Source organism: Erythrolamprus reginae, chromosome 7 (genome assembly GCF_031021105.1).
Source record: "Erythrolamprus reginae isolate rEryReg1 chromosome 7, rEryReg1.hap1, whole genome shotgun sequence".
Classification (NCBI taxonomy): Eukaryota; Metazoa; Chordata; class Lepidosauria; order Squamata; family Dipsadidae; genus Erythrolamprus; species Erythrolamprus reginae.
The window spans coordinates 82,239,875-82,265,376 of record NC_091956.1 but is presented as its reverse complement, the minus strand read 5'-3'; the positions used below and the strand labels follow the sequence as shown (position 1 = coordinate 82,265,376).

General features: G+C 44.4%; 1 protein-coding gene across 4 annotated transcripts in view; it reads left to right on the top strand.

Moving 5' to 3' along the window:
• BMPR1B (bone morphogenetic protein receptor type 1B) overlaps positions 1–25,502 on the top strand; it is a 199,780-nt gene that overhangs the window by 102,177 nt on the left and 72,101 nt on the right. For all 4 annotated transcript variants that reach the window (XM_070757998.1, XM_070757996.1, XM_070757997.1 and 1 more), the window contains exon 3: positions 22,646–22,843. In XM_070757998.1, the coding sequence (XP_070614099.1) occupies positions 22,771–22,843 (73 nt within the window). In that variant the 5' untranslated portion in view covers positions 22,646–22,770. The remainder of the gene's footprint in view (positions 1–22,645; positions 22,844–25,502) is intronic.

Sequence of the window (25,502 nt, the reverse complement as noted above, 5' to 3'; positions counted from 1 at the left end):
CTCGCAATCCTGTGAGGTGGGTTAGGTAGGTTAAGAGACAGTGACTGATCCAAAGTCACCCAGCTGCCTTTCATGACTAAGGTATAACTTGAACCCAGAGCCTTCCATTTTCTACCTGGTGCCTTAAGCATTAGACCACACTGGTCTATATCAATTTATATATTGCTTGATGTAATCAGTCTCGTCATGCATTGCAAGAGCTCTATAATCCAGCCGGAAAAATATTGCTACTTTTTCTCTTCCCCCGCAAAGTACAAGAAAAAATATATTTCCAATGCATTTAAGGTGAATTGTTGTTCTAAATGAATAATAAATTTCTGGCATCAAAGTGCCTAAGCAACGATATCTCACTTGATTTGGCTTATTTCATTAACTGAGATAAATAGGGAGGACAAATACAGGGTTTTGCATTGAAAGCTTTGGCTGTGAAAATAAAGCTAGGAATAAATCCCGGAGAGTGGTTTTGAGTCTTTTTTAAAGCGAATTAGTGTTCTAATTTGATATGCGACAATTACAGATATTCTTGTCCTCCCTTGTATATAAGATATGACAATAAAACTGTCTTCTAATCCTGGAATATTGTATCTGCATTTACTTATGATCTCATTCTGAAGAACGAGATAGTTAACTGTTCACTGTCTATTTTTATTTCACTGAGGGTTTTTTCCCATGATTTAAAGAGGAGCAAGATGTTCGTTCAGAGATGTCCTTGGAGATTGCTTGAACTTCTGGGACTTATCAAGAAAATAGTTCAGTGTGACCTCTTGGTATGAGATTAAAATAAATAAAAAATGGTGTGGGAAGATGTAATTTGAGGAGCCAGTTCCAGGTGTGGTGGGTAGGAAAAGCTGGAAATTTATACACAGATGACAGTGTAATCCCTAGCGAATTTTAAATGGAAGAGTGTGTTTTGTTTATTAGTCATGTGTTCATAATTTGGAAATGGATCTTGTAAAATGTACAAATCGTGAGGCCAGTTTTATTTAAAAGAAAATGGAATTAGGTTACCTAAATCCAGACAGCTGGGTACATTTAATTTAGAATCCAATTTATTTGAAAACTCATTATGACTGTATGACTGTAAATTGTTGCTTGTATCCTAAAGATTTTTATTAATGTTGATTCTTTCCTGATTCCTTATGTGTTTTGATTGATACAATGTGTGCATGACACCCAACTACATGTCCCACTTCCAAAGGATGCACGAGACCCCCTGTGTTCCCCCATGCATGTGCATGCGACCTCCCTGCCCCGTTTTGGGCCTAGCAGGACTCCCTGCAGCAAAAATGGCAGGGGGGGCGCCACATCCCTCAATACCCCTTTTTGGGCCTAGCAGGCCCCCTGCAGCCTCCTGGGACCAAGAATGGTGGGGAGGGGGGCCACATCCTCCAATGCCCCTTTTTGGGCCTAGCAGCCTCCTGGGACCAAGAATGGCGGCGGCGGCGGGGGGGCGCCACATCCCCCATTGCCCCTTTTTGGGCCTAGCAGGCCTCGTGCAGCCTCCTGGGACCAAGAATGGTGGGGAGGGGGCGCCACATCCCCCAATGCTCCTTTTTGGGCCTAGCAGGCCCCCTGCAGCCTCCTGGGACCAAGAATGGGGGACACATCCCCCAATGCCCCTTTTTGGGCCTAGCAGGCCCCCAGCAACCTGCTGGGACAAAGAATGGTGGGGGACGGCGGCACATCCCCCAATGCCCCTTTTTGGGCCTAGCAGGCCCCCTGTAGCCTGCTGGTACAAAAAATGGGCCGGGGGCTGCCGCAACCCCCCCCCACACACCCTGCATGCCCCACCCTGCTCTACATATCCACCCTGCCCTGCATGCCCCACCAGTATGTCTCCAGTATGCATGTGTGTCTCCCACATGCGCCCCACTCTCCACATATAGGTACTCGAAAATCAGCTGACCAGTGGGGGGGGGTCACAGGTGCCATAGGTTCGCCATCACATGTGTAGATCAAGATTTGTTTCATAGCAATTAATAGAGAAACATTTTCTATCACCCCTGAGCTCACTGAATGCAGCATGTATTGATTTGGGATAAGAATTTCATTCTGTTGATCAAACAATCTGCAATAAAACCTTTCTGCAGTTGACCATTGCTTTTATACATTGGATTACACATTATTAAAAGTTAGATGTAATCTAGAAAGACATTTCACAAGTGTTCTGCTAGTTCTTGAAAGGAAGCAAAGTAATTCTATTTTTTCCCCTGCTATTCAACTGTTATTTAAATAATTTAATCAACAGTAATCTGTTTTTATAGCTTTCTAAGATGAAAAAAAGACTGCTACAAATGATGCATCTATTTCCTCCAAAAGGAAGACTCATGAGGGCCCTTATAAAATTAATATTAACACAGAAGTTGAATATTAATTCTTGAAAAGCTAAAATTAGAAATATGCAAGTAGAGATGGTTTTTATATGTCCCTGCACATTGTTGTGGTAGAACATGTAAGATTCCATACATGGAATGTTGATGGCCTTGTATCAAGGTAGGAATGTGGAGAAGGTATTTTTTCATTGCCAGATGTATGGAAACATACATATTTTATCTCCTTGATGCTGTCAAGACTACTAGAACATGCTGATTTTGCAGATTTGCAAATGCTGTGGATATTACAATCCCTTTTAACAGGCAAAGTTCTTTCTGTGTTACAACATAGAAAAAGCTGATCAGAAAATGACCAAAAAAGGAAAGCAATTCATTAGATAGCAATATGTAACTTTTGTATGTTATAAATTATAGTTAAATTAATACTGGGTATTTGATTGATATTAAGATATATTTTTCTTATTTTTTAAATTATTTCACATTTTTATCATTTATAGTTTTTATTTTATCACATACAGTGGTTCCTTGACATACGAGTTTAATTCATTCCAGACCCGAGCTCGTAAGTCGATCAAGTCGTATCTGGAACGAATGCCTTTAGACTTTGTTTTTCGCGCCGAGATAACTGGGAGCAAGGAGATTCTTGCTCCATCTAGTGGAAGCTCAGCTCGTATCCCGAATTTGAGCTCGGGTGTCAAACAGAAATTCCCCTCGTGTCGCTGCTCGTAACTTGGAATACTCGCATGTGGAGCAGCTCGTATCTAGAGGTACCACTGTATATTGGTTAGCAGTATTGGAATGACACCATTGTAATTAGAACTGTATTATTTTATATCAGGTCATTAAAATGAAACTTAATTTATTGCTGTAATATCTGCAGTTCTTATAGTTTATTTTATATCAATTTTTGAATGAACTGAAAGATTGTTATTTTTATTAAATAGAACAGCTGTATTTTTTGCAGTATTTCCAAAATGGACAATAGTATTTTCTAATTGCATATCTGAAAAACTGAAAAAAGTCAAATAGATTTTTTGGGTTTTATTGGGGAACTTCTTTTTAAATAAGCCTTGCTTTATAATCTTTATGATCTCTTATTGTTAATTGCCCTATGTACTGTACGTTGCTGTGTAAATCATGACATTGTTGTAAAATATCAATAAAACTGGTTATTGATGGCTTGTCATGTGCCCCCTTGAACCTGAACTAATGGTTGTGCATTGCCTGGAGTGTAGCAGTGATAGTATTTAGGCTTGACAACTGGACAAAATTTAACCTTAATGGTATGAGCTTGGAGCTTGCAATTCAGGTTTCGTATCAGACATGAATTCATGTGCCACTCTCTTAATCCACTTATTAGAAAAATAGGGACAGTAATACTTTGGTGCTATATAGTGTGGCTGTGATTGCTGCTTGGCAGTGTATGCATGTCAAAATTGTTTTAAATCTTTCTGTCTAAGAATGAAAGCAATGTATGTGAAGTAGTTTTCAGCTCCAGCGCACTTTTGTTTATGTAGCCAAGGTAATTATATGTGTAAAGCTTATAAAATCTATGTGGACATTCTTTGCAGAGTTGACTGAGAAACATGGAGGTGTACTCCAACTTAGCTTGATTGGCAGCAAGTTAGAGATGTTAGGTTTCCATAATTAGGATACAATAATTAGTTAAAGTAGATGAAAAGGTGATAATCTTTTTTTAATGTGCTATATGTGGTCCTGTGGATTCTAGTGAAGGGAAACTGCCCTTCCCCAGTGGGCCGACCTCTAGGAAGGCACAGGATGCCATAATTGCCACATCAAAATGAAGCAACGGAGAAAGTTTTCTCTGTGAGACGGCCTCGATTGAATCAAGATCGCTCCTTTTATTGTATTTCACTTTTCCTGACATGTGGTACAGAATAACCAATCCGCGAACGCCACTTTGCTGCCTTTCCATAGAGGAAGAATAAGGTTTATACAGTACCCATAAGGCTAAAACATCACCCTTCAGCAATATTCTATCCCACTGTTCAGTGCCTAAGAACCTATGATTACAACATTCTAGCTCTTGCACCTCTTTTGTGTTAGGCAAAAAAATCTATTTTTTATCCAGAAAGATTTTGAGTAGTAAGCATATGTTAGAATGTTAATTAAACCAAATAGCTTACAGAATTGGATTCAAATAGAATTTTAAGCACATTTTATGATTGATTTGAGGTGACTTATAAGTCCAGCTAATAGATTTGTATTTGGTCTCTTTATTAACGAGTTCAAATGGATGAGTGCAGCTGATGGCATTGTAGCCAACATGAGGCTTTGACCAACAGTCAAGCCGAATATGATGAGATGGGTTCAAAGTTTGTAAAAACATCAATAGATACTTAAAAAAATAACAAAGCTTCTTTGAGTAGTCATCTTATACTGGGTTTGGTGGAAAGCAAGAGAAAAGTGGGCAGATCCAGAATTCTTAAATTTAAGTTCAAGAATATAAATAGTTGGTTACAAAGTTGTCCATTCTTACTGGTGGCTTCTGTTTATTTAAGTTTTCTGAGTGGAGATGGGAAAAGTAAAAAGTTTTCTTTAAAGGTTGAAATGATTCATATACAGTGGTACCTCTACTTACGAACTTAATTCGTTCCGTGACCAGGTTCTTAAGTAGAAAAGTTTGTAAGAAGAAGCAATTTTTCCCATAGGAATCAATGTAAAAGCGAATAATGTGTGCGATTGGGGAAACCACAGGGAGGGTGGAGGACCTGTTTCCTCCCAGGAGATTCCTAGAGAGGTGCCATGGAGGCTTCTCCCCACCTTTTCCGGCTCTGTTTCCTCCCAGGAAATTCCTAGAGAGGCCCCACGGAGGCTTCTCCCTGCCTTTTCCGGCCCTGTTTCCTCCCAGGAGATTCCTAGAGAGGCCCCATGGAGGCTTCTCCACGCCTTTTCCGGCCCTGATTCCTCCCATGAGATTCCTAGAGAGGCCCCATGGAGGCTTCTTCCTGCCTTTTCCGGTTACAGTTTCGGAGACTCGGGTTTGTAAGTGGAAAGTGGTTGTTGAGAAGAGGCAAAAAAATCTTGAACACCCGGTTCTTATCTAGAAAAGTTTGTAAGTAGAAGCATTCGTAGATAGAGGTACCACTGTGTCTCATGCAGGTTTTAGGAGACAATATGGGATGAGGAATCTTAATGCTTGCCCTCTTTTCTTTAGGTCAGATACTTTCCGTACATATAGTCCTCAATTTACAGCTACAATTGAGTCCACACTGTTGTTAAGTGAGACATATATTAATTGAGTTTTGCCCCATTTTGTGACTTTTCTTGGCTCAGTGGTTAACTGAACCACTGCAGTTGATAAGTTAATAACTTGGTTGTTAACTCAATCTTGGTTGCCCATTGACCTTGCTTGTCAGAAGGTCATAAAAGAGGATCACATCGTGGGACACTGCAAATATGAGTCAGTTGCCAAGCATCTGATTTAGGATCACATAATCAGGGGGATGCTGTAAAGGTCGCAACAGTGAAAAACAGTTGTAAGTTACATTTTTCAGTGCCATTGTAACTTTGAACAGTCACTAAATGAACCATTGTAAGTTGAGGACTACCAGTACTGAGGCTCTTTGTGACACATTTTATCTAGATATTTTAGCAGTCCTGAGTGGCAAATCTATCTAATTTTGCAAGCAAGGATATCAACATTGCCTTGTTGGTTATCATTAATTTAATCATTAATCAGATCTCAGACCATGATTGACTAAATCTAAAATTCTCCTAAGAACATCCATTCCTTCATCCCAACCTAACAGCACCCAAAATATAATTTAAAAATCAGGTAGGTTCAGTATTTTTCTTCTCTTTAAAACTGGGAGAATGTTATTTTTAACCCTTGGGGTTCTCCCCCCCCCCTGCTGCTGTATAAATCTGGTTATGCTGCCACTATTTAAGTAGTGCAATCAATTGTCAAAGCACTTATTGTCTGAAATAAAATTATTGTAAATAACTCATTCATTTGTACTGCACAAATTCTTCTCAACAATGACAACTGTAATTTTCCCCATCTTAATAAATCCTTTAGGAATTGGTGCCATGTGTCTTTTGATGGAGTTCACATTTTTTTTGCAAAACATATTCAAAATGTTTATAATAAGAAGTTGATAATCATAATTTTCCGTATAGTTCTAAGTCTTGTTTAGAATTTTTAATTCCATGATTATAGCAACAGAAAACTGCAAATAGAATGTTTTATTACAGATTTACATCAGATTTGATACAGCTGCAAATATGCCATTCTACTACTTCAGAACTAAGAACTATTTCAGTTCTTATTTTTTCAATTTTTCTAAAGGTTTTACATTTCAGTAACTCTGATAAAGATTTCTTTGATTCAATACCAATTTTTAGATATTTTGTACATTTAAGATGTAGATTTTCCTATTTTGTATAATTGTACAATCTGATCAAAATTAAATCTACTGAGTGGCATTCACAAAAAAGAGAAGAGCAACTTTGGAAAATTCAGCTATTGTACTTATACAATTAAGGTTGCCCTTGTCTCAACCTTAAATTAGGAGTGGAGAAAATAAATAGGCATCTTCCTAAACGAATAAGCTCAAATTTGTAACTCTTATATTGAATTTCCTATTCCATGTTAATGGAATCCTAGAAGAACATTTCACTTAAATACTAGGGAAGCTATTTTTGATTAAGAAAATAATACTGTAGCTTTGTTAGGTTTTTAAAAAGCAATATCAGTTAAGAAACCTACAACATCTGAAGGACAACCAGCTTGTTACAAGATAAACTTCTGGGACACAGTGAACTGTGATCCTTGAAAGCAAGCCATGACTAATGACCCTTAGGATAAAGGATTTATGCGTCATACCTTGGAGGAGATGAGGGTGTATCTTCTCAAGATTACATTTGATTACAATTGCCATCTTAAATAGAATTCCATTCAGTGCCTAGTAATGTAATCAATTGTAATTACAGTGATCCCTCGAGTTTCGCGAGGGTTCCGTTCCAAGACCCCTCGCGAAACTCGATTTTTCGCGATATAGCGGTGCGGAAGTAAAAACACCATCTGCGCATGTGCGGCCATTTTTTCATGGCCGCACATGCGCAGATGGTGAAGTTTGCGTGTGGGCGGTGGGGAAGACCAAGGGAAGGTTACTTCAGCCGCCCAACAGCTGATCTGCTCGGTAGCGCGGCAGCAGCGAGGAGCCGAAGATGGGGTTTCCCCTTTGCCTGGGCAACGGGGAAACCTCATCTTCGGCTCCTCGCTGCTGCCGCGCTACCGAGCAGATCAGCTGTTGGGCGGCCGAAGGAACGTTCCCTGGGTCTTCCCCGCCGCCTCGGATCCTCGCTGATGCCCGCCCGCCGTTTGCCGCTCGCCCCGTTCGGCGGCCGCACATCCCGTTCGCCCGCCGCTCGCCCCGTTCGCCCGCCGCTCGCCCCGTTCGCCCGCCGCTCCCCTCGTTCTCCCCCCATTCCCCTCGTTCGCCCGCCGCTCCCCTCGTTCGCCCCCCCACTCCCCTCGTTCGCCCGCCGCTCGCCTCGTTCGCCCGCCGCTATCGAACTTGCTATCGAGCCTGCTAATGAAATCCAACCCGCAGCGGCCCTTTCCCTCTCCAGGCTGCGGGAGGGGTCCGGAGAACAATGCCTGGCGCCGCGCTCCCGGCTGGGCTTTTTTCCCCCATTTCCCCTCGGGTGGAATTTCAGACCCTCCGCCGGTTGGATTTCATTAGCAGGCTCGATAGCAAGTTCTTCCTCCCTTTAGAAAGCCCCGCAGCCTCCTCCGCCCGGCGAGGCCGCCAGCGAGGACCCGCAAAGCCGCCGCCGCCGCAGCGAGGCCAAGCCGCCCGCTCCCACGGCACGGGCTCCCAACACAGCGCCGCTCAGCCCGCCCTCGGCGATGCCTCCGCGGATCTGCAAACCCAGCCGAGCGATGCCTCTGGTCTGGGCGAAGGCAGTGGGCAGTCCCCGCCGCAGCAGTCCCCGCGGGCACCGCGCGCCAAGGGCCGGCCAGGCCGCCGGCCAACAAAGGGGCTCCCTCGCCTCCCTCGGGCAGGTTTACAAAGGCAGCGCGGCAACTTGGAGCCCGGCACGCCCCGCAGCCCTCGCCTCGCCCGCCCCCCGCCTGGCCGGCGCTCCGGCTACCCCCGGCTGAGGAAGAACCGAGTAGCCCCCGCCCTCCCCCGCCTGGCTCCCTTCAGCCCCCCGGGGCCAAGCGGGCGGGGGGCGGGCGGGACTTCGCCTGTCTCCGCCGCCAGCATCGCCCCTCCGGCGGGCCGGCCTCCCCCGCCCGCCTCTGCTGCAGCCGCCGCCGCCTCCCCGACTGGCACAAAAGGGCCCCGCCCGCCCCGCCCCGAACCTTACCTTGCGAGTTTTTGGCTGCGGGGGGAGAAGTAGGATTTTCCTAACTCCCTCCCCCTGCAGCCAAAAACTCAAAGCCTGTATCCTGCCGCCCGGTTTACCCAGGACACGAGCGGCGAAGTGACTTGGAGGAATGGAAAGTCCAAACCGCCCGGTTTCAGTGGGGTTTCCCCGTTGCCCAGGGATTCCTTCGCCCGAACGGAGGTGGCTGTGGTGTGTTCAGGAATCCCTGGGCAACGGGGAAACCCCACTGAAACCGGGCGGGTTAAGCCTCCTTCGGCGACTGCGGAACTGCTTGCTGTCAACTTTGCACTGGGCAAAGAACTCTTCACCTCCCGCCAGGCACGGACGAAAGGCGTGGAAGTCTATTGTAGCAGCTGCTACAGCGGAGACATTTGGGGGGGGGGGGGGGAGGCAGGAGGCAGGAGATCCGGCCCTTCACTTGCCCTCCCAGCAAAAGGCAAAGCCGCGCAGCTCCCCAGCCGCCAAAGGAGGCTTAACCCCACCCCTCTGTCCCACTCATCGCCCGTGGTCGGCATAACCTCCTCCTGCCTATCCCCGCTTTTCTGCCGGCCACGGGCGATGGGTGGGACAGAGGGGTGGGGTTAAGCCTCCTTTGGCGGCTGGGGAGCTGCGCGGCTTTGCCTTTTGCTGGGAGGGCAAGTGAAGGGCCAGATCTCCTGCCTCCTGCCTCCCCCCCAAAATGTCTCCGCTGTAGCAGCTGCTACAATAGACTTCCACGCCTTTCGTCCGTGCCTGGCGGGAGGTGAAGAGTTCTTTGCCCAGTGCAAAGTTGACAGCAAGCAGTTCCGCAGTCGCCGAAGGAGGCTTAACCCGCCCGGTTTCAGTGGGGTTTCCCCGTTGCCCAGGGATTCTTTCGCCCGAACGGAGGTGGCTGTGGTGTGTTCAGGAATCCCTGGGCAACGGGGAAACCCCACTGAAACCGGGCGGGTTAAGCCTCCTTCGGCGACTGCGGAACTGCTTGCTGTCAACTTTGCACTGGGCAAAGAACTCTTCACCTCCCGCCAGGCACGGACGAAAGGCGTGGAAGTCTATTGTAGCAGCTGCTACAGCGGAGACATTGGGGGGGGGAGGCAGGAGGCAGGAGATCTGGCCCTTCACTTGCCCTCCCAGCAAAAGGCAAAGCCGCGCAGCTCCCCAGCCGCCAAAGGAGGCTTTACCCCACCCCTCTGTCCCACTCATCGCCCGTGGTCGGCATAACCTCCTCCTGCCTATCCCCGCTTTTCTGCCGGCCACGGGCGATGGGTGGGACAGAGGGGTGGGGTTAAGCCTCCTTTGGCGGCTGGGGAGCTGCGCGGCTTTGCCTTTTGCTGGGAGGGCAAGTGAAGGGCCAGATCTCCTGCCTCCTGCCTCCCCCCCAAAATGTCTCCGCTGTAGCAGCTGCTACAATAGACTTCCACGCCTTTCGTCCGTGCCTGGCGGGAGGTGAAGAGTTCTTTGCCCAGTGCAAAGTTGACAGCAAGCAGTTCCGCAGTCGCCGAAGGAGGCTTAACCCGCCCGGTTTCAGTGGGGTTTCCCCGTTGCCCAGGGATTCCTTCGCCCGAACGGAGGTGGCTGTGGTGTGTTCAGGAATCCCTGGGCAACGGGGAAACCCCACTGAAACCGGGCGGGTTAAGCCTCCTTCGGCGACTGCGGAACTGCTTGCTGTCAACTTTGCACTGGGCAAAGAACTCTTCACCTCCCGCCAGGCACGGACGAAAGGCGTGGAAGTCTATTGTAGCAGCTGCTACAGCGGAGACATTGGGGGGGGGGAGGCAGGAGGCAGGAGATCTGGCCCTTCACTTGCCCTCCCAGCAAAAGGCAAAGCCGCGCAGCTCCCCAGCCGCCAAAGGAGGCTTTACCCCACCCCTCTGTCCCACTCATCGCCCGTGGTCGGCATAACCTCCTCCTGCCTATCCCCGCTTTTCTGCCGGCCACGGGCGATGGGTGGGACAGAGGGGTGGGGTTAAGCCTCCTTTGGCGGCTGGGGAGCTGCGCGGCTTTGCCTTTTGCTGGGAGGGCAAGTGAAGGGCCAGATCTCCTGCCTCCTGCCTCCCCCCCAAAATGTCTCCGCTGTAGCAGCTGCTACAATAGACTTCCACGCCTTTCGTCCGTGCCTGGCGGGAGGTGAAGAGTTCTTTGCCCAGTGCAAAGTTGACAGCAAGCAGTTCCGCAGTCGCCGAAGGAGGCTTAACCCGCCCGGTTTCAGTGGGGTTTCCCCGTTGCCCAGGGATTCCTTCGCCCGAACGGAGGTGGCTGTGGTGTGTTCAGGAATCCCTGGGCAACGGGGAAACCCCACTGAAACTGCAGAGCCGAAGGGTGGCCTTTTTGTCTGGGAGGGAAGATGACGCGCGGGCGGCACAGGGGGGGGGGAGGCAAAGCTCTGCGGCTCCAGCCACTTTCAGCCAAGCCTCCCCGGCCACGCAGCCAGGGAAGCCGAGCCGGGCGTGGCGGCGGCGGCGCTGCTGCTCCGGTCGCCCGATCGTCTCCTGCCTCCCGCGCCGATGTTCCACGCCCGGCTCGGCTTCCCTGGCTGCTTGGCGGGGGGGGGGAGGCTTGGCCGAAAGGGGCTGTACCCGCAGAGCTTTGCCTCCCACCCCTCGCCCCTGTGCTGCCGGCGCGTCATCTTCCCTCCCAGATTCCCCCGGCAAAGTGACGTGGAGGAATGGAAAGCTGAAACCGGGCGGTTTGAGTTTCCCATTCCTTCAAGTCACTTCGCCGCTGCTCTCCTGGCTAAACTGTGTGGCAGGAGACAGGCTTTGAGTTTTTGGCTGGGGGGGAGAAGTAGAACCTTCCTAACTCCCCCCCCCCCACCAGCCAGAAGGAGCGGCGAAGTGACGTGGAGGAATGGAAAGCTGAAACTGGGCGGTTTGAGTTTCCCATTCCTCCAAGTCACTTTGCCGCTCCTCTCCTGGCTAAACCGGCGGCAGGAGACAGGGTTGGGGGGGGGTACTGGGAAGCCCCCCAGGCCGACTGCCACCTTTTCAAACAGCCGCGCCCTTCCCAGCTGAGTCCTGAAGCCAAGCGCCAAAGGCGAACTTCTGCGCTTGGCTTCAGGACTCAGCTGGGAAGCGGCACGGGTGTTTTAAAAGGTCTCCCCCGGCATGGGGGGCTTCCTAGCACCCCCCCAAACCCGGGTTGGGGGTTCGGGGGGTGCTAGGAAGCCCCCCATGCCGGCGGGAAGACCCAGGGAAGGTTCCTTTGGCCGCCTAGCAGCTGATCTGCCCGGCGGTAATGCAAACTCCACCATCTACGCATGCGTGCAGATGGTGGTGTTACTTCCGGGTAGAAAACTCGCGATATAGCGTTTCGCGAAACTCGAGATCGCGAAACTCGAGGGATCACTGTACACTGTAAATACTGCAAAATAAGGACATGATATCAATATTATAGTATTTGATAGGCTGACCCAAAGAAGAGGAAGTCAACATATTTTCTAAAGCGCCAGAAGGCAAGATAAGAAACGGTGGAGATAAACCAATCAAGAAGAGAAACAACTTCCTAACAGTGAGGACAATCAAGCAGTGGAGCAGAAATTCAGAAATTGTAGGTGCTTCATCACAGGAGGTTTTAAAGAAAAAATGGGACAGTCACATAATTGAAATGGCATAGGGCAGTGATGGCGAACCAATGGCACGAGTGCTACAGGTGGCACGCGGAACCATACCAGCTGGCACGCGGGCCTTTGACAGCTCAGCTCCAATGTGCATCTGTGCGCCAGCCAGCTTATGTCACTGTTATATTGTTTTTATTATTGTTGTGAGCCGCCCCGAGTCTTTGGAGAGGGGCGGCATACAAATCTAATAAATTATTATTAATTATTATTGTTATAATAATAATTATTATTGGCTCACACAGAGGCTCTGGGAGGGCATTTTTGGCTTCCAGAGAGCCTCCGGAGAGATGGGGGAGCATGTTTTTACCTTCTCCCAGCTCCAGGGAAGCCTTTGGTGCCTGGGGAGGGCGAAACGTGAGCCTACTGGGCCACCAGAAGTTGGGAAACAGGCCATTTTCAACCTCTGGGTGGGGGGGGGAGCTATTTTTGCCCTCCCCAGGCATTGAATTATGGGTGTGGGCATTCGCGCATATGCGATAGCATGCACCCACGCTCTTTCGGCACCCCAGGTAACAAAAGTGTGACATCACTGATATAGGGTCTCCTGATTGAGCAGGGGGTTAGACTAGAAGACCTCCACGATCCCCTTCCATGTCAGAACCATCTGTATATATTATTCTGGATAAAGTGTAGAGTCACATGTAACGTTGGGATAATTTTAACAGAGTAGCATTGCTATCATTTTGCAAATGGTTAAAATCCCTTAAATATGAAACTTCCAACCCCAAGAGATGTGTGGAGGGGGATATATGTGTGAAAAAGTCCAGATACCCACCCATACTTTACTTTGGCTATGCCTATTTGCTGTGTATGCATATGTTTACAAAGAACTAGCCCTTGGATTGGAAAAATTTCATCTTCTTAGTTAGTGTATCCTAAGATCCTTAAATGTCCCTGCTTCTCTCAGTGGGTCCCTTCATCCTTCCTCTCTCTCTCTAAACCCCTGTCTCAGAATATTAACGCAGCGGATAATTGGGTTCAGTTTTGGATTCTCTAGATGGCTTATTGTGGGTGCTAATCCTCACAGAGGCAAAGGCTGTGGCCTTTGATCTGGATTACGGAATTTTAAAAAAAAAAAAGATTTCTGCAGTCATGCAAATAGTTGTTGTTCGATTCCTAGAATGGGTATTGCTGAATTGGCTTTTTCTCCCCAGCTTTGTGTGGGATTGCCTTAAAAAAAAAACACCCCTCAGTGTTGCCCCCACAACATCTGGAGGATATCAGATTGCAGAAATCCTGCTTTACTGTTTTAAAGATCTACTGTTGTTGCTCAATGGAATGGATAGGACTCTCTGGTTTGTCTGAAATTTAAAAGCATTCGAGTGGTGGAATACTTAGTGGTGTTAATTCTCTCTCCCCAACCCAGTTAGATATATTTATTTATTTTATTTATTCATTTGTCCAATACACAAATACATAGGGAGAAAAATAGACATGTGGTAATATATATAAGGGTAAAAGTGAACTTAGAGGAGAGGATATATGAAAGGAAGAGAATATATATGATAGGTAAAAGAGAGGAAAGACAATTTGGACAGGGGACGAAAGGCACACCAGTGCACTTATGTACGCCCCTTACTGGCCTCTTAGGAACCTGGAGAGGTCTATCGTGGAGAGTCTAAGGGAGAAATGTTGGGGGTTAGGGGTTGGCACAATTGAGTCCGGTAATGAGTTCCACGCTTCGATAACTCGATTGTTGAAATCATATTTTTTACAGTCAAGTTTGGAGCGGTTCGTATTAAGTTTGAATCTGTTGCGTGCTCTTGTGTTATATCAAGATATAACTATCTTGATTTTTTAAGAAAAAAAAAACTTTAAGAAAAAAAACTTTAAGAACCTTTTTCTTTAAGGGAAAAAAACTCTCAAAATTTTACTCTTAGACTATCCACTGTTGACCTCACCCGATTCCTAAGAGGTCAGTAAGTGGCGTGCATAAATGCACCAGCGTGCCTTCCGTCCCCTGTCCTAATGTTTCTCTATTATTAATACCAATATTATGCATATAAACATTTTTATATCTGTAGATTGTTCTGAGTTCGGGTTTTGCCCCGTGTAATATTTTTATATCTTTGTATACCACCAATATGTACTTGACAAAATAAATAAATAAGTAAACCGACTGATGCTTATATTCCTGAAAGTCCATGAGAACGGTACTAAAGCGTCTTTAGCCATTCTGTTCTTTGACTTTTTCTTAGCTGTCTTAAGACATTTGTTGCCAGTAGCAATGGTGAGAATTTGTTGAAAAAACACACTTTTTTGGTGGGGAGGGGGGGGATTGTTAGACAATTGGACCTAAGTCTACCGTGGACACAGCTTTAAACTTTATTAAGTCTGTCTTGGACTCTTCTTTCCTCTCCCGAAGTTAAATGGAAGAAGGCTTTGGCAGTTGTCCTGCTGTGAGCTTGATTGATGTAGAAAACATCTGAAGGACTTTTGTTTCCCTGCTTGTTCTTCATGAGTGCATAATGTGTGAATACTCAAATAAGGTCAGCCCTTATCCATGTAATCTAGGGCTGAAAGCAGATCAAGAGTGACAGTCATACCCCATAAGTGAGAACACAAATCATCCTTTTGCAGACTTTGGAAAGGTTGTGAGGGGGTTCCCCCAACCCCCCCCTTTCTCCTTCCATCTTGGGAGACTGGGTGGAAAGGGAATGACCCAACTTCTGTCTGAAAAGAAAGCGAATACATGCTTGGAATGTAATACTGCTCATTCAAGGCAGATCTGGGGGGACGGGAGGGGGGTTTCTTTTTCTTTCTTTTTTTCTTTTTTTGGTAACGAAGAATTTGTCTTTTCACTGGGAGGTTCAAGGAACGTTTTTCGGTTTTGGGTTGTTCCTGGCTAGCGACATGGAATACTGAAAAGTGGGATCGGAGTGGGGAAAATTATTTTCCCCATTTGAAGTAGGGCTTACTGGATTTTCTTTTTGAATCATTGAAAAAAACCCAATCTTGAGTGGGTTTTTATTGTTGTTTTGGTTAATAATTCAACAGTTTGCTAAGCTTTTCAATATTGATGTTATGTGATCCTACATAATGAATCTTGCAGGGGGAGGGGGGAATTATTTCCATCACACCTCTGCCTGATTTTAAAGCAACACCAGGCATGGATGAGGACAGGAAATCTATCTATCTGTCTGTCTGTCTGTCTGTCTGCCTGCCTGTCTGTCCTATCTATCTGTCTGTCTGTCTATCTATCTATCTATCTATCTATCTATCTATCTATCTATCTATCTATCTATCTATCTATCTATCTATCTCATCTATCCATCCACCCACCCACCCACCCACCCAACCAACCAACCAACCAACCTAACCAACCTAACCTACCTACCTACCTACCTATCTCATCTATCTGTCTGTCTGTCCGTCCGTCCGTCCGTCCGTCCGTCCGTCCGACCGACCGACCGACCGACCAACCAACCAACCAACCAACCAACCAACCAACCAACCAACCAACCTAACCTACCTACCTACCTACCTACCTACCTATCTATAATCTATCTAGCATCTATCTATCTATCTATCTATCTATCTATCTATCTATCTATCTATCTATCTATCCATCCATCCATCCATCCATCCATCCATCCATCCATCCATCCCCATCCACCCACCCACCCACCCACCCACCCAATCTGTTGTATTGCAGTGAGTTTTGGACCATTTATTCACTGCAAGAGAGAAAATTGAATACCTTCCATATGTACTGTTTCCGAAGTATCCTTGGCATCACCTGGCATGACAAAGTTCCAAATAGCACAGTCCTGAAACGTGCTGAAATTTCTAGCATGTATACACTATTGAAACAGCAACATCTTCGCTGGCTTGGCCATGTTGTGAGAATGGATGATGGGCGAATTCCGAAAGATCTCCTATATGGTGAACCAGTGCAAGGAAAGCACCGCAGAGGGAGACCACAGCTGCGATATAAAGATATCTGTAATGGACATTCACAGCTGGGAAACCTTGACCTCCAATCGTCAGCTTGGAGGCTAAAGATGCAGCATGGCCATCTCCATTTCGAGGAGACACTTGTTTGGCAGGCTGAGGCAAAGAGGCAGTCCCGGAACCAGCAAAATCCGGGGACCAGGCAGGGGACAGAATGGATCTGCGCTCAGTGTGGAAGGGATTGCCACTCTTGGATTGGCCTTTTTAGCCAAGGTAGATGCTGTTCTAGGAACTCCTGGGCCCTGTACTCTTCAATATTTTCATCAATGACCTGGACGAGGAAGTAGAAGGGGAACTAATCAAATTTGCAGGCGACACCAAACTGGCAGGGGTAGCCAACACCCTAGAGGACAGGCTCAAAATACAGAAATATCTAGACAGATTAACACTATGGGTCCACAATAACAACATGATGTTCAACATCGACAAGAGCAAAGTCCTTCGCCTTGGTAAAAAAAAACCTAGACACACATACAGCCTGGGAGAAACCCCGCTTAGCAGTAGTGACTGCGAAAGAGATCTTGGAGTCTTGGTGGATAATCAACTAAACATGACCCAGCAATGTACAGCAGCGGCCAAAAAAGCCAACACAATCCTAAGCTGCATCAACAGGGGGATACACTCCAAGACCAGGGAAGTATTAATACCACTCTACTACGCCCTGGTCAGACCACATCTGGAGTACTGCATCCAGTTCTGGTCACCACACCTCAAAAGAGACATTGAAACTCTGGAGAAGGTGCAGAAAAGAGCAACCAAACTGATTAGGGGACTTGAAACCAAGACTTACGAAGAGAGATTGCGGGAACTGGGCATGGATAGCCTAGAGAAAAGGAGGGCCAGAGCGGACATGATAGCTGTATATAGGTATATGAGGGGTTGCCACAGAGAGGAGGGGGCCACTCTATTCTCCAGAGCACCAGAGGGCTGGACGAGGAACAATGGCTGGAAGCTGACCAAGGAGAGATTCAACCTAGAAGTAAGGAAGAACTTCCTGACGGTCAGAGCGATCAACCAGTGGAACAACCTGCCTGCAGAGGTTGTGAACTCCCCAACTCTGGACACTTTCAAGAGGAGATTGGACTGCCATTTGGCTGGGGTGCTTTAGGATTCCTGCTCAGGCAGGGGGTTGGACTTGATGACCTGCATGGTCCCTTTCAACTCTAACAATAAATAAATAAACATGATACCATAGTCTTTCAAGACTGAAGGTTGCCAATGATTATAGAGGGGCCTAAAGCAGGGGGGAAATTCAAGTTTCCCCCCTGGCGGTTCTATGGGCATGGCTTGGTGGGCATGACAGAGGGAGGATCCTGCAAAATCCCCATTCCCTATCCACTCCTGGGGGAAGGATATTGCCAAATATCCATTACTACCCACTCTGGGACCAGCCAGAGGTGGTGTTTGCTAGTCCTCTGAACTACTCAAAATTTCTGCTACCGGTTTTCCAGAACCTGTCAGAACCTGCTGGATTTCACTTCTGGCCTAAAGTGGTTATTTAGATGAAGTCTGACTTCCTAATTATCTCAGGGCTATGAAAACAAAAAATAAATTGAATTAAATTGGATCCTCCCAATAGAATTCTTCAAGCTTCTTACAGTTCAGCTGACTTGTTTACCTGCCAAGGAGGCAAGGTATTTTGTTGGTATTGTATCAGAACCATCTGTATATATTATTTTGGATAAATGGTGGAGTCATATGTAACATTAGAATAATTTTTATTAGAGTCATCTTCTTCAGTAGCGTTGCTGTCATTTTGCAAATTGTTAAATATGAAGCTTAAAACCATGAGATGTTGCCTCCTTAAATCAGATTTCCTTCCAATGTTGTGCCTTAAACTTTAGATCATTATTATTATTATTATTATTTATTAGATTTGTATGCTGCCCCTCTCCGTAGACTCGGGGTGGCTCACAACAATAACAAAGACAATGTAAGAACAAATCTAATAATTTAAAAAACCGTAAAAACCCCATTATTAAAAGCAAGCATACACACAAACATACCATGTATAAACTGAAGTTTATCAGAGGAAGTTACTTAAGTAAGGTGAAATGTAGAAATAAATGCATCATATGCTTTTATTTATATGGATGTCTTGCCCTTTTCCTATTTTTTTCTTTTAAAGTATGTCAGTGGTTGATAAAAACCACCTTTTTGCAAACTTTCTACAATGGCGAGTATTTATGAAAAAAAAAAAACCCGAAGTGGTTTTGAAACAAAGCAGACACACGTTCAAGATACATTAAGAACAGTAATAGAATCACTTTTGTGACATGAAAAATGTTGTAAGATAGGACACAGATTTGTGGAAGGTGATTGGGAAACAGTTTTCTAATATCTCCAGATAAAATGACACCTCTTCAAAAACAAAAAAGATCAACATGAGGAACAGTATGCAATGTATAACTTTTTCTAGTTCAATTCAATTCAATTTATTAGATTGGTATGCCGCCCCTCTCTGAAGACTCGGGGGGGGGGGGCTCACAACCATAATAAAAACAATATAACAGTAAACAAATCTAATATTAAAAGAAAATATATATAAAAGCCCAACAATTAAAACCATACAGCACATACATACCAAACATAAAATATAAAAGCCTGGGGGAGGTGTCTCAGTTCCCCCATGCCTGGCGATATAGGTGGGTCTTGAGTAATTTGCGAAAGACAAGGAGAGTTTTTAATTTAATATTTGCATGACTTTATAGAATCAAGTATATGCAACCTTTCCAAAAAAGTCGGTTGTGTGAATTTTCATTAGCATATTTAGAGTACGTGAATCCTGATCATATGAACTGACCCTTGAATGAATGAACATATGTATTAATGTTTGCAGAATTTTGTTCCTGGTTTTCCTTAAAATCATATAGTATTCAGTAGTTTATGATTGGCATAGGAATGGAATGTAATAGAATAGAATGGAATAGAATAGAATACGGAAAGTAAGGCTACAAAGCATGTAACTCATGGAGAATGTTCGCGGGGAAGTTGGAATTATTATTATTATTATTATTATTATTATTATTATTATTATTATTATTATTATTATTTAGATTTGTATGCCGCCCCTCTCCCCAGACTCGAAGCGGCTCACAACAGTGACAAAAACAATACATATTACGAGTCCGCGGAGAGGGGCGGCATACAAATCTAAATAATAAATAAATAAATAAAATCTAATAATTAGAATCTAAAATAGTACATTTAAAAAATCTAAAAAGCAAGGAACCCCAATATAAAAAACATACATACAGTCATATCATGCATAAAAACTACATAGGCAGGGGGAGATGTCTCAGTTCCCCCACGCTTGACGACAGAGGTGGGTTTTACAGAGTTTACAAAAGGCAAGGAGGGTAGGGGCAGTTCTAATCTCTGGAGGGAGCTGATTCCAGAGGGTCGGAGCCGCCACAGAGAAGGCCACCAGACGACATTGTTTAGTCGACGGGACCCAGAGGAGACCAACTCTGTGGGACCTAACCAGCCGCTGGGATTCGTGCGGCAGAAGGCGGTCTCGTAGATACCCTGGTCCGGTGCCATGAAGGACTTTATAGGTGATGACCAACATTTTGAATTGTGACCGGAAACTGATCGGCAACCAATACAGACTACGGAGTGTTGGTGTGACATGGGCATATTTGGGAAAGCCCATGACTGCTCTCGCAGCTGCATTCTGCATGATCTGAAGTTTCCGAACACTTTTCAAAGGTAGCCCCATGTAGAGAGCGTTACAGTAGTTGAACCTCGAGGTGATGAGGGCATGAGTGACTGTGAGCAGTGACTCCCGGTCCAAATAGGGCCGCAACTGGTGCACCAGGCGAACTTACTACTTCCATGTAGTAGGAAGGCAGTGGAAGAGAATGAGCAGTGTCAGTGGTCAGTAGATCATCAACTGGCATTGTGGTGAAGGTTAGAGATGAGCGTCCTCCTTCCATTTCCCTCCAAGTGTGAAGTGCTCACTGTTAATACACTCCCTGAATGCTAAGGGCATGGACGCTGCTGTGAAGATTTGTGCGCAATGGGTGCACAAATGGATTTTTCTCGCCAATTTTTCTCGCTGAGTTTCCAATTTTTTGGCCGAAGGAGAATAGGGATGGCGCCAATGCATTGATGGACTCTTTGGAGTATGGTGATAGTTTCACCTCCTGTCTCTACAGAAGAGAAAAGCCTTGCCTTCAATTATGAAACGGTCAAGAAATTCTCGGGCGGCATTGACTCTGTTGATTTGTGTGCTACAGTAAGCGCCTTGGGTGCCCGTCACAGCAGCGTTCATGCCCTTAGAATACAGGTAGCGTATTATAGCACGTACTTCTCACTTGGAGGGAAATGGTGTAGATACTTATGCATATGCTGCAATGTCCTGCCGGTCAATGACTACTTCAGCTTCCACCGCAACAACACAAGAGCACGCAACAGATTCAAACTTAATACGAACCGCTGCAAACTTGACTGTTAAGAATATGATTTCAACAATCAAGTTATCGAAGCGTGGAACTCATTACCAGACTCAATAGTGTCAACCCCTAACCCCCAACATTTCTCCCTTACACTCTCCACGATTGACCTATCCAGGTTCCTAAGAGGCCAGTAAGGGGCGTACATAAGTGCACTGGTGTGCCTTTCGTCCTCTGTCCAATTGTCTTTCCTTTCTTTCACCTATCATATATATTTTCTTCCTTTTATATATCCTCTCCTCTAAGTTCACTTTTACCCTTATATATATTACTACATGTCTATTTTTCTTCCTATGTATTTGTGTATTGGACAAATGAATAAATAAAATAAATAAATATAGGCTTTGTTGGGCTAATCAAGAGAGGGGGACTGAACTCTGAGTATCCATGGATGATAAGGGGGGATTTGAATCTGGGTCTTTCCATCCTATCCCAATACTTTAACTACGGATCCTCTCCCAAAGGATAAACTCCCACTGATAGAATGGAATTTGCTTCTAAGTAAACATGTATATAGGGTTTTGTGATGAGACTGGGTTACTTACATAGGAGAGAGCAGCCTGTTGACCTCAGGGGGCTTCTAGCTGCCCTAGAAACTTATAAAGAATAATGAGTATTGTATTGGCAGTTCTCTGTTAGCAAAAACTTCAAAAGAGAAGGATTTAGGGATAGTGATTTCTGACAGTCTCAAAATGGGTGAGCAGTGTGGTCGGGCAGTAGGAAAAGCAAGTAGGATGCTTGGTTGCATAGCTAGAGGTATAGCAAGCAGGAAGAGGGAGATTGTGATCCCCTTATATAGAACACTGGTGAGACCCCATTTGGAATACTGTGTTCAGTTCTGGAGACCTCACCTACACAAAGATATTGATAAAATTGAACGGGTCCAAAGACGGTCTACAAGAATGGTGGAAGGTCTTAAGCATAAAACGCATCAGGAAAGACTTCATGAACTCAATCTGTATAGTCTGGAGGACAGAAGGAAAAGGGGGGACATGATAGAAACATTTAAATATGTTAAAGGGTTAAATAAGGTGCAGGAGGGAAGTGTTTTTAATAGGAGGGTGAGCACAAGAACAAGGGGAGACAATCTGAAGTTAGTTGGGGGAAAGATCAAAAGCAACGTGAGAAAATATTATTTCACTGAAAGAGTAGTAGATCCTTGGAACAAATTTCCAGCAGATGTGGTTGATAAACCACGAGTCTGCGGAGAGGGGCGGCATACAAATCTAAATAATAAATAAATAAATAAATAATAAATAAAATCCACAGTAACTGAATTTAAACATGCCTGGGATAAACATATATCCATCCTAAGATAAAATACAGGAAATAGTATAAGGGCAGACGAGATGGACCATGAGGTCTTTTTCTGCCGTCAGACTTCTATGTTTCTATGTAAATAAGATTTGATCTATTTATCATCTCCGAGTCTGCAGAGAGGGGCGGCATACACATCTAATAAACATAAACATAAACGTTTCTTTTGGGGGGCGCTGTTAGGAAAGGGCAATTGCCAGTGTAATTACAGTTACATTTGTGGAGGTGAATAAAATAGATTAAAATTTTTGTTTCTGGATAATCCCTGGCAGAATTAAATATACCTTGTTAGAAACTACCCGTTAGTTTTCTGAAGCAGCGTGGCTTTGTTTTGTGAACGTGAGTGTGAAATTGACAAGGGAGCTGAGATTCTTTCTCAATTCCGCCTGAGTTTCTCATTCTCTCTCTCTCTCTCTGTCTTCTGTCTCCTGATTTGCTGCAACTTCTAAGTTTACATGAATTCCCCGTGTGGGCAGCAAATCAGTCCATGCTCCTGTCTCAGGAATCCAGTCCTTGCTTGGGAGTCCTGCTGCCCTTTTGTTGTCCTTCCTGCAAGAGTAATCAGTTGAGGACTATGTGGTGACAGAACCAGTTTGTAACAGGCTTGTCTTTCAACTTCTCTTCTTTAGGCTCTGCTGGCACAACTCATCTGACTTGCTGAGAGGCGGGAGTGCGCGCGGAAGCTCTCTGAGAAACTAAGCAAAGGAAAAAGAAGAGAACTGCCCGAACTGCTGCTGCTATTGCTCCTGCTGCAATGAACTGGCTAGATGAACCGAGTTGGCAACTTCACATTTCCTTCCTTGTGCTGCTCTCCATTCACACGAAGGGTAAGAAGATAAAATGCTGTGCAATGTATCTCTGATAAGGGCGTGGGACATCTTGCACTAAAAATATTTTGCAACTTAAAAAGACCACATTTGGAATACTGTGTTCAGTTCTGGAGACCTCACCTACAAAAAGATATTGACAAGATTGAAGGGGTCCAAAGACGGGCTACAAGAATGGTGGAAGGTCTTAAGTATAAAACGTATCAGGAAAGACTTCATGAACTCAATCTGTAGAGTCTGGAGGACAGAAGGAAAAGGGGGGGGATATGATCGAAACATTTAAATATATTAAAGGGTTAAATAAGGTCCAGGAGGGAAGTGTTTTTAATAGGAAAGTGAACACAAGGACAAGGGGACACAATCTGAAGTTAGTTGGGGGAAAGATCAAAAGCAACATGAGAAAATATTATTTTACTGAAAGAGTAGTAGATCCTTGGAACAAACTTCCAGCAGACGTGGTAGATAAATGAATTGAAACATGCCTGGGATAAACATATATCCATTGTAAGATAAAATACAGGAAATAGTATAAGGGCAGACTAGATGGACCATGAGGTCTTTTTCTGCCGTCAGACTTCTATGTTTCTATGTTTCTATCTCTGAGCTTCTTGGGCTATTATTATTATTATTTTTTTAAAGAAGATTTGTGTCCAAGGTTCCACAAGGTAAATGGTTTATAGTGTTGCGCCTGGAAAGGCTTAATTTAGAAATAGATGGATGTTATAACTTGCCAGGCCTCTCCTTTGTTTTTCTGCCTTTTAAAAACACTGCTGCGTGGTTCTTTGAATAATATTTCAAATGGAATGATGGGGGCTCCAGCGAGCCCTTTCAAAATCAGTAGCAAGTGCTGCTTAATGTTGCCATTAAAAAAAAAAACTGTTGGAAAGAATTAAAAAGGCAAGGATTAAGAAATTTGGGCTCTTTAAGGTACAGTAGCTAATTAATGCAAATGACACTTGAAGAGCAGCAAACTTTCCCCCTCTTTTTTCCCCACTGGAAAATGACTGAAAAGGAAGAAAGAAAATTTAATGGCCTCTTCTGGGATCAAATGTTTGATGTGCTTCAAAAAAAATCTAGAAACAGATATATAACAGAAGAAAGCAGACTGATTTAAATAAATTATATTAGCAATTAGTACATTTCCATGAAGTCAGTTGTATGCACAGCTGTGGAACTACTCTGATCAAAAATAGAACTCTTTCTATTAATTTGAATAATATTGTTCAACTAAACTTAACTGTTAGTTGAGAAATTAATTTTTGAAACTTTAAGTAACTTATAGTGGCATACATTTTTTGAACAATTGAAATCAATTAATTTGAACATATCCAGCTCTGACAGTTGCCTGGTAACAAACCAGTATCTTAAATATACCACTTGGGTTCATAAAGGCTTACCTTATATGCTCTTTGAGGATACATTGCCTTTATTTATACACAAACCTGAAATATGGTGACAGTTCTTATATTTACTTGTAGCATTATCTGGCTGCAAGTATCTTACACACAGAAAGAATTTTGTATACACACATAGATAAAACAATCCAAGGAATTGCTTATGGAAGATAAATCCAGTTTTCATAATTAGTTATTTTGGTCCATTCTTGGTCCTATATACCCCAGTGTTTCTCCATATTTTTTTTACCTGTGGCCCCCTTCTTACCTTCTTTTTTCTCCTGAATTCTCTCCCTTCCATGTGTAGGTCCCATTCCGGTGAAAAAGATAAGCATTTTTACACACTTAATATAATGTATTACTTGAGTAACGTGAGCCTTGGGACAGTAAGTGCTTTTTTCTGGTTTCAACAAGATGGTATTTGCAGTACAGTATAATACATTTTAATGTTTGGTGGTCCCAATGGCACTTGCTATGCCCTCCCATTACATACTTTTCACTTGGGCCCCCCCTGAAATAGCCTTGTTTTCCCACGTTATTGAGGAAGTTCAAGGGTGACTTTTGAGGAATTAAAGACTTAAACAGGTTTGGGATAGTTTATATTCCATTCCCAGATGGCAGGCAGTTCTTCCCACCTTAAAATGCAGCTTCTTAATGGTTTGGCTGATTCTCAAGGGAAATAGATCTGTGCTGAGATACGAACATCTGTAAGGGTGTGGATAGATTTATGCAGGAAACCTGCAGGGAACTGCTGAAAGACTAATACTGACAGTGTTTCCATCCAAAGGAACTGAATACTGTTTTTTGATTAGAATATTAAAAATGGGAAACATGAGCAAAACTAAAACAAATATGAATACAGAATCTGAACTAAAAATGGTTTCTTTTCCTTTTCCTTTTCCTGAGTATGTGCATAAAGCATATATACAGATCTCACTTTCATCTGTACTTCAATTATTAATATTATCCATGTACTTTACAGGGAAGTAAGGCTATGGAATTCATATCTATAATTCAGATTTTCCAGAGAGTAAGACATTTCTGCATTTCTTATATGGAGATAACTATTTCTGGGTTTTAAAAAATAGAAGCATGTTAAGTCAAATGATATTTTATGCCATATAGAAATATGTCACTTGCAAAGGCCAAATTACAGTGATACCTCGTCTTACGGACTTAATTGGTTCCGGGACGAGGTTCTTAAGGTGAAAAGTTTGTAAGACGAAACAATGTTTCCCATAGGAATCAATGGAAAAGCGATTAAT